General features: G+C 38.3%; 1 protein-coding gene across 1 annotated transcript in view; it reads left to right on the top strand.

Moving 5' to 3' along the window:
* utrn (utrophin) overlaps positions 1-14,682 on the top strand; it is a 346,120-nt gene that overhangs the window by 278,206 nt on the left and 53,232 nt on the right. The window contains 2 exon segments of the mRNA XM_056448819.1: positions 1,485-1,596; positions 13,373-13,385. Coding sequence (XP_056304794.1) covers positions 1,485-1,596; positions 13,373-13,385 — 125 coding nt within the window.

The raw sequence follows: 14,682 nt of genomic DNA, 5'->3' as shown, positions 1-14,682 counted from the left end.
ACTAGTGAAAGATCATATTCAAGCTAAAGTACTAATAATTGTCAAATAATGCAGTGCAAGTAGAGTAAATGTGCGCTATTATGCAAAAAAGGACTTTTATAAGGGGTTTAAACACAGTTGTGTGGCAGCAGTGTGTGATATAAGCAGCTTATCATTGTCAAAATTAATTAATTCTGTTGTTTATAATCAAACTTGATTAAAACGGTCTGCAGAAACACTTTGATTGACATTCTTCCTTTATACATGTCATCAGAGGAGGTAAAGCCCCGCCCACTAGTGACCATCTCTCCCTCATTAGCATATGACGTTAGTCTTGTTTTTGAATGTGCCACTATGCTGACACACAGGCATTCGTAGCTCCGCCCTCTTTTTAAAAGAGCAATCTCATTTGCATTTAAAGCGACAGTCACCAAAACACCACAATTAGGATCAAAGCCTAAAAGGGTCAGTTTCAGAGAGCTGGAGAACATTATCTGTGTGCTATTTTGTGCTGAAACTTCACTACACAGTCTAGATACACCAGAGAGTTATTTTACATTCTGTTAAAGTGGGATAAAAGGTGCCTATAATGTATGTGTAAAAAAGATTAGTGAGTATTATGCTTTATAAAATGTGGCTGGGATCAATGCTGTTTTCTTTTAAGGGTGTTTCTAAATTGAATTATTTAACATCCATGGAATATTAATGTAAATTGTGAGATTAATATAATCTGAGAACACGTTACATTACATGCAGAAATGTGGCTTCAATTTACTTGTAATGTGGAGGAGTTCTCCTTAGTTCCTTCTTAGTGTCTTCCTCTTTTTTTTCTTCACATAAACGTTTGCCTAGTCAGTGTATTTGTTCATTCAATGGTACGTTTTGGTGCACAGTTTTTTTTCCTTCTGGTATTTGTCAAATTTGTCATCTATAAAATTTCTGTCAATTGAATATTTACATGACTTTACTCCAAATCTGTAAAGCAACTAACAATAATACACAGTTAAAGTCAAATATTTCCCAAATGGTGTTGAACAGATTCAGGAATTTTTCACAGTATTTCCTCTAATATTTTTTCTTCTGGAGAAAGTCTTATTTGTTTTATTTCAGCTAGAATAAAAGCAGTTTTTAATAGTTTTAAAGCCATTTAAAGCTCAATATTATTAGCCCCCTTCAGCAATATTAGTGTTGGATTGTCTCCAGAATAAACCACTGTTATACAATGACTTGCCTAATTACCCTAACTTTACCCTAATTACCCTAGTTAAGCCTTTAAATGTCACTTTAAGCTGAATACTAGTGTCTTGAAGAATATCTAGTCTAATATTATGTGCTGTCATCATGACAAAGAGAAAAGAAATCGGCTATTAGAGATGAGTTATTAAAACTATTGTGATAAGAAATGTGTTTGTGGCTTATAATTCTGACTTCAAGTGTATATCAAGCAAATCAAAAATTCTTCCTATAATGAAAGCCTGATTTGTTGTTTGTTTTTCTCTCTGCAGATATCGCAGTTTGAAACACTTTAACTATGACGTCTGCCAGAGCTGTTTCTTCTCTGGTCGCACAGCGAAGGGTCATAAACTGAACTACCCGATGGTGGAGTACTGCACACCGGTGAGTTAGCGGATCACAAACACCTCGCACAGGCTATCTCTACCCATCAAATTAAGCCTTGTGTAATGAACCCCTCTAATTGGAGCTCATAAAAGAGAGATTTTGCATGAATGGGCATCACAGTGGTCCATCGGTGCTAGTAGATATACAGAGAGGGAAATAAGTATTGAACACCTCAACATTTTTCTCAGAAAACATATTTATAAAGGTGCTGTTGGCTTGAAAGTTTCCCTGGATGTTGGTAACCAAAGAAATCTATATATGGAAAGAAAAATAATCTAATTATTTTACAAATGAAGTAAAAAATGAAATGATGCAGAGAAAAAGTATCAAACACATGAAGAAAGGGAGGCTTAGAAAGGCAGTGACAGGCCCAGACAGCAGCTGAAAACTGCTCAATAAGACTAAAGGGATACTAGAGGGATTTATTTTGCAAGAACAAGATGGCAAGATGTACATTATCCTGCTTAGTACATCGTCATCTGCTGTTATAATTAGCATAGAGCACCGTCATCTGCTGTTAAGAACAAGCCTAGAGAGCCATCTGCATCTTAAATGCAGCCTAGCTTAGATCGCATGTTGCTGTTTAAAACTTGTCTTCAGCGCCGTCTGCTGGTGAAAACTAGCCTAGAGCGCCATCTGCATTTAAAAATAGTCCTAGTGCCATCTGTTGTTGAAATCTAGCATGGAGCACCATCTGAATTTTAAAACTAGCCTAGAGCGCCCTCTGCTGTTAAAAACTAGTCTAGAGCACAGTCTGCTGTTAAAACTAGTCTAGAGCGCCATCTGCTGTTAAAACTAGCCTAGAGCACCGTCTGCTGTTAAAACTAGTCTAGAGCGCCATCTGCTGTTAAAACTAGCCTAGAGCGCACCTGCCTGTTAAACACTAGCCTAGAGCGCCATCTGCTGTTAAAACTAGTCTAGAGCGCCACCCTGCTCGTTAAACACTAGCCTAGAGTGCCATCTGCTGTTAAAACTAGTCTAGAGCGCCACCTGCTGTTAAAAACTAGTCCTAGAGCGCACCTGCTGTTAAACACTAGCCTAGAGCGCCATCTGCTGTAAAACTAGCCTAGAGCGCCATCTGCTGTTAAAACTAGTCTAGAGCGCCACCTGCTGTTAAACACTAGCCTAGAGCGCCATCTGCTGTTAAAACTAGTCTAGAGCACCATCTGCTGTTAAAACTAGTCTAGAGCACCATCTGCTGTTAAACCTAGCCTAGAGTGCCATCTGCTGGTAAAACTAGCCTAGAGCGCCGTCTGCTGTTAAAACTAGCCTAGAGCGCCGTCTGCTGTTAAAACTAGCCTAGAGCGCCGTCTGCCGTTAAAAACTAGCCTAGAGCGCCATCTGCTGTTACAAACTAGTCTAGAGTGCCGTCTGCTGTTAAAACTAGCCTAGAGCGCCTTCTGCTGCTAAAAACTAGCCTATAGCGCCGTCTGCTGTTAAACACCAGTCTAGAGCACCATCTACTGTTAAAACTAGCCTAGAGTGCCGTTTGCTGTTAAAACTAGCCTAGAGCGCATCTGCTGTTAAACACCAGTCTAGAGCACCATCTACTGTTAAAACTAGCCTAGAGCGCCGTTTGCTGTTAAAACTAGCCTAGAGCGCCATCTGCTGTTACAAACTAGCCTAGAGCGCCGTCTGCTGTTAAATCTAGCCTAGAGCGCCATCTGGTGTTACAAACTAGCCGAGAGCGGCGTCTGCTGTTAAAACTAGCCTAGAGCACCATCTGCTGCTAAAAACTAGCCTGTAGCGCCGTCTGCTGTTAAACACTAGTCTAGAGCGCCATCTGCTGTTAAAAACTAGCCTAGAGCGCCATCTGCTGTTACAAACTAGCCTAGAGCGCCGTCTGCTGTTAAAACTAGCCTAGAGCGCCATCTGCTGTTATAAACTAGCCTAGAGCGCCGTCTGCTGTTAAACTAGCCTAGAGCGCCGTCGCTGTTAAAACTAGCCTAGAGCGCCACCTGCTGTTACAAACTTGCCTAGAGTGTCGTCTGCTGTTAAAACTAGCCTAGAGCGCCGTCTGCTGTTAAAACTAGCCTAGAGCGCCATCTGCTGTTATAAACTTGCCTATAGCGTCGTCTGCTGTTAAAACTAGCCTGTAGCGCCGTCTGCTGTTAAACACTAGCCTAGAGCGCCATCTGCTGTTACAAACTAGCCTAGAGCGCCATCTGCTGTTACAAACTAGCCTAGAGCGCCGTCTGCTGTTAAAACTAGCCTAGAGCGCCGTCTGCTGTTAAAACTAGCCTAGAGCGCCATCTGCTGTTATAAACTTGCCTATAGCGTCGTCTGCTGTTAAAACTAGCCTAGAGCGCCACCTGCTGTTACAAACTTGCCTAGAGTGTCGTCTGCTGTTAAAACTAGCCTAAAAAAGAAGAAACATGCCGTGCTGCCTAGATGTTGTAGGAGCTTTAATCATACTAAATACCCTTTGGAGGATTTTCAGGATTTTTTCCCCAGGAGTGTGAAGTGTGTGTGTGTGTGGTCGGTGAACAGGAGTAATGGCGGAGTTTAGTTTCTTCAGGTCAGACGGAGAGTTAAGTCTTGATCTATTAGCCTCAGGATTTCCTTCCTCCTTCGCAACAGAAGCGGTGTGAAAGCTGAAATAGAAGCTCTCAGTTTTAGAGAGTGGAATCGAAAAGCCGTCACCGCCATGATCAGCCGATAAACAGATTATTTCCACTCTGTGTGCAAATTCAGAGGACTTAGACTGAATAATGAAACAACGATTCCTCTTTAAACAGCAGCACTTCAACTCGAGGGTTCCTTTTCATCAGTCGTAAACATGGCTGAGTGCAGGCTTGTAGATGGCCTGGTCATGTCTGTCTGTCTGTGTGTGTGTGTGTACTTGGTTTTATATTCCAGTGGGCACTTAACATGAATACACACAGTCTCATGAAGCGTATGTCAATGTGTGGACTAAAATTGCAGGCCTGGTGGGTAAACATGCTTATGAATCAAGACAGAATGAAGTATTTTGAAAGTGCAGATTATTTGCTGTGATGGGACTTAGGGTAAAGGAGAGAAACACACTACCTGACAAAAGTCTTGTCGTAAATCCCAGTTGTAAGAGCAACAAATAATACCTTGACTTCTAGTTGATCTTTAGGAAAAGTGTCAGAAGGTGGATTTTTCCCATGAATCATCTGTTGATCTGCATCCTAATCATCACCAATACTGCAGAAGACCTACTGGAACCCACATGGAGCCAAGATTCTCACAGAAATCAGTCAAGTTTGGTGAAGGAAAGATCATGGTTTGGGGTTCCATTCAGTATGGGGGCGTGCGAGAGATCTGCCGAGTGGATGATCAACATCAACAGCCTGAGTGGTATCAAGACATTTGTGCTGCCCCATTACATTACAAACCACAGGAGAGGGTGAATTCTCCAGCAGGATAGCGCTCCTTCTCATACTTCAGCCTCCATTTCAAAGCTCCTGAAAGCAAAGAAGGTCAAGGTGCTCCAGGATTGGCCAGCCCAGTCACCAGAGATGAACATTATTGAGCACGTCTGGGGTAAGATGGAGGAGGAGGCGTTGAAGATGAATCCTAATCTTGATGAACTCTGGGAGTCCTGCAAGAAGGCTTTCTTTGCCATTCCAGATGACTTTATTAATCAGTGATTTGAGTCATGTCAGAGATGTATGGATGCAGTCCTCCAAGCTCATGATGGAGTCAGACACAATATTCATTCTGTTTCCACTGCAGCATGAGCACATATTCTATACTGGATATATTAAAGGTTCAGTGAGCAGACTTTAGTCTAAGCAGAGTCAGACCTTACTGTCCTAATCAAATCATTAATAATCAAGGCATGATCAGATTTTATTGTGGTAAATAAGCGGAATCTAGAGGCCTTTACCTTTCATATAAGACACTTCTGATACCAAATGATCATCTAAAAGTCAAGATATTATTTGTGTTCCTAAAACTTGGATAGGCGACAGGACTTTTGTCAGACAGTTTGTAAAGTAGAAACATCATGTCAATGGGGGTCCCCATCAGGATATAAGAACAAGTCAGTGTGTGAACAAAAGTGAAAGTGTTGGAATATCCAAAACATGTCAGCTTGAAGGGAAAAGAAAGGCATTATTTTCCTGTCAAAAAGCAGGCACGGGGACATTTCGCAGCCGCTGGTGCTGGTGTGTGATAGAGGTCTGACAGGAATGATGAATTCAGGAGAAACCGATCGCCAAGCAAAACACACAGCCAACAAATGACATGATGGAGGACAGACGAGAGTTCATAAACTAACACAACCAATCAATCAGTCACCTGACACGCCACACATCTCATTATAGAACTGTTAGTTCAGGTCCAGTGACTTTTTATATATATATATATGTGAACAATGAGAATATTTAGCAATTTTGTTCAGTACAGGAAAAATCCAACACAGGATTATATTATGCACATCACAGCCAAAGTCAGACTTGCTGTAATGACAGAAAACAAAACATTGCAGTGAAAAAGGAAAAAAGAAACTAATAATAGAAGTAAAATAAGATGAATAAATGATAAGATAAATGAAAGAAGGAAAAAGGTTTGACAGTATCAGCAGTTTTAATCACAAGTTATTAGTTATAGAATCCACTGTTGAACAGTGTAGAAAGAAATATGTTTGAGTAAGATAGGCCCAATTCACATCTACTTTGCACTGCACATGTGCTTTCCCTACCTAGAGTTTTTGTCTTGGTTTCTATGTCCAAATATCTAAAGGTCTTAAATAATTAAGTCCTTTTTTAGACAAAGCAAGAAACCTCTTTTAAAGGGCCCATAGTTGACCTCTTTTTTATGATGTAATATTAATATTTGGTTGTTCTGAGTGTGCCAGTTTAGCTTCAGTTTTATAAAACACCATTCAGATTTGTTTATTTATAATGTGTTTAAAAGTGTCATGTTGGGGGCTGTGTCCACAGTTCGCTGATTTAGGGGTGTGTTGCTTCACATGTAGACTAGTTTCGGCTTCTTGCCAACGTACAAGGGGTGCGGGGCCATGTAGCTCACCCGCTCTGCGTTTTGCAACAGAGTCTACAGGCAGTCTGCGAGGAGCTTGAGTGAGAGGATCAGCATCAGTCTTACATGTACGACTCGGACACAGACCAAGCAGAGAGTACAAAATCATTTGTGTCTTTGTACAGTTTTACAGCCAACTGTGTGCTAGTTTCAAGTGCTGAGCTTGTACACAGAAACTAATAACCACGCACACTAAATTAACTTTGACTGAGGCACCGGATGCGCCGCTCGAAGCCGCGACGCGGCACACCAGACACTCTCTGTGGCGCGGCAGAAACATGAAGTGTCCCGAATCGTCGCGCCACGCATTTTTGAATTCTAAACATAGGTTTCTGCAGCGGTCCGCGGCGCCCAGCCGTCTACTTGAGTGTACCCTGATAGAAACCGATGTTTAGATTTCTAAAACGCATGCTAGTTAAGATCACAGGGAGCTTCTTGGGATTCGCGAGGAAATGCAAACGGCTGAGTATAAGGTAGACTCAATGAGAAGTACACATGTTTGCAAACCTACCTAAAGATACAACCAATAATTCTGATTAGAGCGATAATGTGGAGAATATTGATCTTGTGTTGAGCCCAATGAGCCTTGCATCTAAAAATAGAGCTAGCGTGTTCCTTTAGTGATAATCGCTTCAAACTCACGCTGAAATTGGCGGACCGTGAATCAACAAACTGAGGATATGATGACGCGCCTGTCAATCAATATTGGTGGGGCGGGGGGGACCGCTCTCTACGTAAAGTTGCGGTCGATCTGAAAACGCTCCAATTGGTCCACCGTTTTTTATGTTTGTTAAATTGAAAAAAAAGCACTGGGTGTGTTTATATCACCCCAATATGAACGCTTCTATACACCATACATGCACATAGTCTGTCCAAACAGCTGAAAAGTAGATTTTTTTACATAGGTGCCCTTTAAGGTCAATATTATTAGCCCCTCAGCAATATTAGTGTTGGATTGTCTCCAGACACCAAACCACTGTTATATAATGACTTGCCAATTCTACCCTAACCTTTACCCCTAATTACCCTAGTTAAGCCTTTAAATGTCACTTTAAGCTGAATACTAGTAAATATCCAGTCTAATATTAATTGCTGTCATCATGACAAAGAGAAAATAAATACATTATTAGAAATGAGTTATTAAATCTATCATGATTACACATGTGTTGAAACAATTCTGAAGCAGAAATTGGGGACAAAAATATCACAATAATTCAGTAGGGCTAATAATTTTGACTCCAACAGTACTTTCACTGAAACGCTTCACTGTATCGGCTACAGTTGTCCAGCGCTCAACATTGTAAACGGTTTTGTTGGCGAAGCAAAAAATCAAACAGCCATTCATCCTGCGCTGGAAATGCCGCTCGATATTAACTTTTTCATATAGAGCTGTGTAATAAAAGTAATATCACACTCGTGATCGATATTCAGGGGCCGGCAGAACTTTTATGGGACGCTTCACAGAGCGGCATCATAAACGTATTACAGAAACGATCCACACACGAGAAACACAGCCTTTTAAGCGCTTTTACTCAAGGTCACGGTGCTAGCAGACAGCTAACATTCCTGTTCCCTGAATAATAACAACACAAGGAGCATTTCAGTAATTGAGGAGTGTGTGTATCTGCATATGCTAATGAGCCCCTGAAGAACCTAAAGCGGTTTGGCTCTGTTTGTCACACAGCTATCATAGGATTTCAGAAGACTTTTAATGCTGAAGCTTAAAGACCCGCTGTGTGTTATCGTCTGTTTGGTGTTTTTAATCTGCTTGACAAAAAAAAAGTGCAATTCTTTTAGTCAAAACAATTGCTCGTTAAAGTTCCTGTGGAATTAACATGCTGGTATGTTAAGGATATCGATAGTGTGCTCCAAAACAGTGCCAAAATTCACATTTAGAAGGTATAAACCTGATATAAAGTTTGCAGTTTGTCTCTTCAGCCTGATTTTTTCATACTTCAGTTTCTCAACTAATATTTCGACCAATCAACTGCTCTCTAGTGTCTGACAAGCCCCGCCCCTTCTCCTTGTTTGCATTTCATTTGATGCGCTTGAGCTTGATAACTCTCACTGGCAGTGCTGTGGGAAAACAAAACACCATTGGCTGTTTTTTAAAGGGGAGGGGCTACACTATGTCCCGCCCACTCTTCTGGTTTCAGTTTAAATTATGTCAGACATTGATAAAAATGCAGATTTCAAAGCACCTCGGGGGAACTATAACACTGCCGCACACCAAAGTTTGAAATCGTGATCACAAATCTAAACAGTTATTGTCAATTTGTGCATTGGAGGTTTTATATTTATATTTACTGGTCAAATGCTTCTGTTTAACCCTTTGGTTAGAAGTAACATTTGTATTTTGTAATATAATATAATATAATATAATAAAATAATATAATATAATAATATTTAATATAACAATATATAAAAAAATAAAATAAAATAAAATAATATAATATAATGTTTTGTTTAATACGTTTTTGCATTTTGACAGGATTTCGTGGTAAAAAAAAATTGTATTCATGCAAACCCCTAGTTTTTCGTAATTTTTGGGTGATTTTTTTTTTTTTGCGATTAAAAATGACTTATTTTGGGGTGGTAATTTTCAGAAATTTGCATACAATTTTGCAATTAAAATTATATATTTACATTACCGGACAAAAGTTTGGGGTCAGTAGTATGTTTTAAAAATAAGCTTCTACTGCTCTACAAAGCTGCATTTATTTAATCAAAAATAAGTGATAAAATTGTGAAAAGTTATTACACTAAAAATATAACTGTTCAAAAGTAGTTTATATTTTAATTAAATAATTTATTTCAGGGATTTTAAAGATGATTTTTAGCTTCATTACTCCAGTCTTTGGAGTCACATGACCATCAGAAATCACTCTAATAATAATATTATTAACTATATATTAATGATAATGATAATAATAATAATAATAATTATTATTATATTATTATAATAACTATTATATTAACGATAATAATAATAATAATAATAATTATTATTATTATTATTATTATTATTATTATTATTATTATTATATTAATAATAATGGTAATAGTAATAAAAGCTAGGATGATCATTCTATTTATCTTAGCAAATGGTCTACTCACAGCAATAAATATCTTATATTCCAGTGCTTCTTGATTTCCACCAGTGTTGCCAAATATTACTACTATTATTATTTTAAGTCCAAACTACTTAACTAACACAATCAGTAAGACATTAGTATAAAAATTAAGTCCCACAAGGTGACGCTTATAAATAATGACTAAATCTGGCAACATGGAGCAGTTCATAGGAGTCGTTTGTTCAGACTACGCTTTAATAAACAAGATTTCTTTTCATTAATTACAGTTTTATGTTATTTGAATCTCCTAATAATAATGATTATATCGTTTTTATGTCTTTATTATAATGACTGCTGTAAATCGGTTGAGGAAAATCATTTAGATTTACTCTGGGTTGCCAGTGCTGGGGTGGCAGATAAGGTGGCAATGTTTTATTTCAGGGGTGGTAATTGCGATCCTCAATAGATCCAACCTGGTGCTGACTATATCTGTTAATGATCACCAGCGATCAAGTAGTTGCAGATCACTGCAGAACTAGTTTGCTCACTGAACTGAACTACAACTCCCAGAACTCTTTGCACTCATCAACTCCTGCCACAGCTGAGGATCATTATTGACTGATTACTTGGACTATATATACTGCTCATTTTCACAAACACATTGCTGAGTCTTGTTTGCTGTGACACTAGCGTAACCTTGTCTAGTCTTCCTGTGTTTGATCCCTGCCTTGTTTCCTTGTTTATGTTGTTTTGCCGCCTGTATCAACCTCTTTGCCTGTGACCAAACCCTTATGAAACTGTTTGTACCCATTTGACCATTGCCTGTCTGACTACTTTTGTTAATAAACTGCACATGGATCCTCATGTTTGTTATCCAGCATTCCCAGTTACATAAATCTTGCCATCAAATCATCTCATTATAACAAAGAGTGCTTCAATGAGTATAAGAGGAGCACTCCTTGCGTGCCTTTTAGGCTGTAATCTATTGGGGATTTATATAAATTCACTTATTGGTTCACTCTTGAAATTGCCAGGATTGACATAGTGGTGATAAACATTCATTTTAGAGTGCCGCTTGCCACTGTGAAGCTTTTATTACTTCATTTAAGCTAAGTGGAGCAGGTAGAGCTGAGAGGGGGAGGGGCTAATTAGCATATTCTCAAACTAGCGAATACTACAAGATTTAAGGCTTCGAGCTATTTTAATGCAGGAATATGGTTTAAATATGGCACTTAGATTATTAAAGGTGAATTTGAATAGACAATTTGGCAACTGCAGGGAGGCTTCAAAGTCAGAATAAAATGAAATCTGTTCTGTTTTCTTTATTGTTTATTTTTCTTGTGGTGATTGTCAAATAGAGTACATTGCTTTATTCCTTTCCTGCCGAATTTCACCTTTTGTGTTCTGATTGAAAAATAAGCAGTGTTGTAGCAATGGCTTGTTTTGGGTGTTTTAATTGGCTTACCTGCGCTGTAAAAAAGATCTGTATTTTGTTTGTTTTGGGTTTATTTGCAGTTGTGAATTGCATTATGGGATGTTGATCTCTGCTCTGTTCACTTATGATTTTGAAAATTCAACTCAAAAATTCAACAGTTTTAAAGGTGCAGTATGTAAGTTGACACCCAGTGGTTGAACTAGGTATTGCAAGGACCATTATCATTGGCTGGAGTGCAGTGAGTGCACTATTCTGTGCTTCTGAATGGCTGTATTTACATTTCTGTTTCATATGGTGCAAACAGCCAAACTGCTCATCACTGCGTATCTCGTCACGTAGCGTGTTGTTAGGACACGGGGTTACAGTGTAACCTGCTCACCTAATGTTTACGCTCGTATATTATATTATTTCCAAATATGCTTGAGTCTGCTACTGTCCACCGGAGGTCACATTTCAGTCACAGGTGCATACTTTCAGAGTCTTCCTGACTGAATGAATGAAATACGCTGTTTTCCATCAAGGGAACCTGGGGTGCTGTAATATAATTGGCTAAACTGGCATTGGGCGGGTTAAATGACCAAAACAAAGACCCGTTCTAGCGCGTAACACACGTTCAAAGCAGAACATCTGACTTCAGCATTGTTTTACAGATAAACAAGAATGTTCACTGAGCATGTTTCTGAATCAGAATCAGAAAGAGTTTTATTGCCAGCTATGTTCACGCATAGGAGGAATTTGTTTAGGTGACAGAGCTTCTACAGTGCAACAGAATTACAGAGACAGGACAAAAAACAGATCATAAATATATTATAAAAATACAAGTAGTGAATGCAAATATACAAATAGACAAGTGTATGTAGAGCTATATTACTATATACAACGGTATACGTGCAGCTGTCATGTGCAAATTAGCATGTAAAGTGTGTTGTTAAATAAGTTTATATGTAATAAAAGTATAAATATATCTGCAAACATATGATGGTGTTTTGATGCTTAAGAAGAGTCAGAAACTTACACACTGCACCTTTAACCAAGTGACTTTTATTGACATTTCAGTCATTTGTAATAATATAATGTTTAAGAAATAATATCTAGAGAAATAAGTCTGTACAATAAAGCTGTAATATGCTGGAATAGTTGGCTCTGTGGTGACCCCTGATAAATAAAGGACTAAGCTGAAGCAAAATGAATGAATGAATGAATTTTTAAGCCTTAAAATGTTATTGAAATATTGTGTTGTTGGTCTTAAATCATATTAAACAGAAATTAATTTTGCTTTGTCCGAGTAAAGCTACTCAATCGGGCGAAATCATCCTATGAGCAACAACACATCTCAATAAAACCTTATTTATTTACTTGCAGAGAGGTACAGTTCACAACAACTGTTAGACATCTTTACAGCAAATTCCCTTCATATTCCCTAATCAGGTAAAGAAAACTAAAAACAGTTACGCGATTCCTCACAATAATACTGGGCCATTATGAAAAATCTGTATTGTGTAACCCTGTATATGTCTTAAAAGGGTCTTAAAAAGTCTTCATTTTGACTTGATGAAACCTGCAGAAACTCTATGATGTTTGTTTTTATTTAGGACTGTCTTGAGTAAGATATTTAGCATGAAAGATGTTTACTTATAGTTTACAAGACAAAAACATAGCGGAAATGATTCAAAGAATTATTAATAATGGGTATATATGCAGTTGAAGTCAGAATTATTAGCCCTCCTGTTCATGTTTTTCCCCAAAATTGCCAGCAAAAATAATAGAAAATGTAAAATAACAGAAAATGTGCTGCCAGTTTATTACAAGGTTTCTGTAGCATAATATACAACACCAACCCAGATGATATATCACTTTAAATTATGAAAAATGTTTATGAAAGTCACTTTTTTAAACATTTCAAGGGTAAAAATTGTTGGAAGAAAGATCAAGATGCCATAATAGAGTTCAAAAGCATAAATAAATGGGGGAAATGGAAAATAAATACTTCATAAAGTCACAAAATTGTGGATGTTTTCTACAATATTGACCTTATACTGCACGTTTGAGCAGGCGCAGCCGTTGGAATCTTTTTGGCTCGAGACTTCCGGTCTCATTAACTTCTATTGATTACGTTAAAAACAGCTCGTTATGCTTCTTGATGTCGCAAACTGATATTTTTATTATTACATTAGTCTACTTTTATATGTAGTCATGAACACTTTTTATGGAGAGATAGTAGTTTGACTGTTTTCTGCTGTTTAAGACTCCAAAGACTACGTCGAATAGTTCGGACTGCTAAGCGAATCACTGGTACAACCCTTCCTACTCCCCAAGAACTGTACTTATCCAGAGCGAGCAGAAGGGCTGCCAAAATCACCCTGGACCCCTCACACCCAGCACACTGCCTCTTTGAACTTTTACCTTCTGGTCGATGCCAGAGCACTGCGCACCAGAACAGCCCGACACAGAAACAGTTTCTTCCCTCAGGCAATCCATCTCATGAACACTTGATGATAATAATTGTGGAACCAACATCACTACTTGCTGTACACTTTTATACACATATACACTTATTTAACAACACACTTTACATGCCAATTTGCACATAACAGCTGCACATATAACGTTGTATATAGTAATAAGCATGTACATACACTTGTCAATCTGTATATTTGCACTCACTACTTCTATATACTATACATATATATACTTTTTAAAAATATATATATTTATGATCTTTTTTGTCCTGTCTCTGTAATCCTGCTGCACTGTAGAAGCTCTGTCACCAAAACAAATTCCTCGTATGTGTGAACATACCTGGCTATAAAACTCTTTCTGATTCTGATTCTGATTCTGTTTATTATTCCTGGTCATTTCTCTCATTGGCGACTGAATCGGACGTTCTAAAGCAATCGCAAAAACGAGCGCACTTCCGCATTGAAGAATACGGTCAATACCCCCAAACCCAGAGGCGTAGCAACCAGGGGGATACGTCCCCCTCACTTTTAGAGACAGACCATTTAGAAACAGGTGATTAATAATTATATGAAGATATGATCTCATACAGCCGTCCCCCCACTTTTAAAATGTCCGCCACGCAATAAACATGGACAATTCTTAATGTAAAAAGGCCTAGTTACATATATTTTTAAGCATTTTGAATTACAAGCACACTATATCCTCATAAACCTTCTTAATAGAGTAAAAACAAATTATATCAAATGTGTCCTTGTAAACCGCAGAAGCCACTACACACACAGAAAACAATAAAACGAATGTACGTGCGATTCTACAGCAATATTGTCATCAGCATTCAGAGAGGAGCAGATCAATATTGAACAGAATATGCTTTTTGTGGCCCTCGGTCGGGCTGTTACACCGTTATTGCTTTTTCATTGTGGTGATATTGTTTTGTTGTGGCGATATGGCTTTTATTAGTTGTGCGCTTACACGGAGTTTCTTTATCCCGCTGTCAGAGTAAATGAGTAATGCGCTGTTCAACTCGCGCTTTCAGCAGGAACTTTTACCAGCCGATAGCGTTTACAAAGAAAAACTCCTCCTGAACATCAATGAAGCGGCATG

This window comes from Danio aesculapii, chromosome 23, assembly GCF_903798145.1.
Source record: "Danio aesculapii chromosome 23, fDanAes4.1, whole genome shotgun sequence".
Lineage (NCBI taxonomy): Eukaryota > Metazoa > Chordata > Actinopteri > Cypriniformes > Danionidae > Danio > Danio aesculapii.
This window is presented reverse-complemented; position numbering and strand designations above follow the sequence as displayed.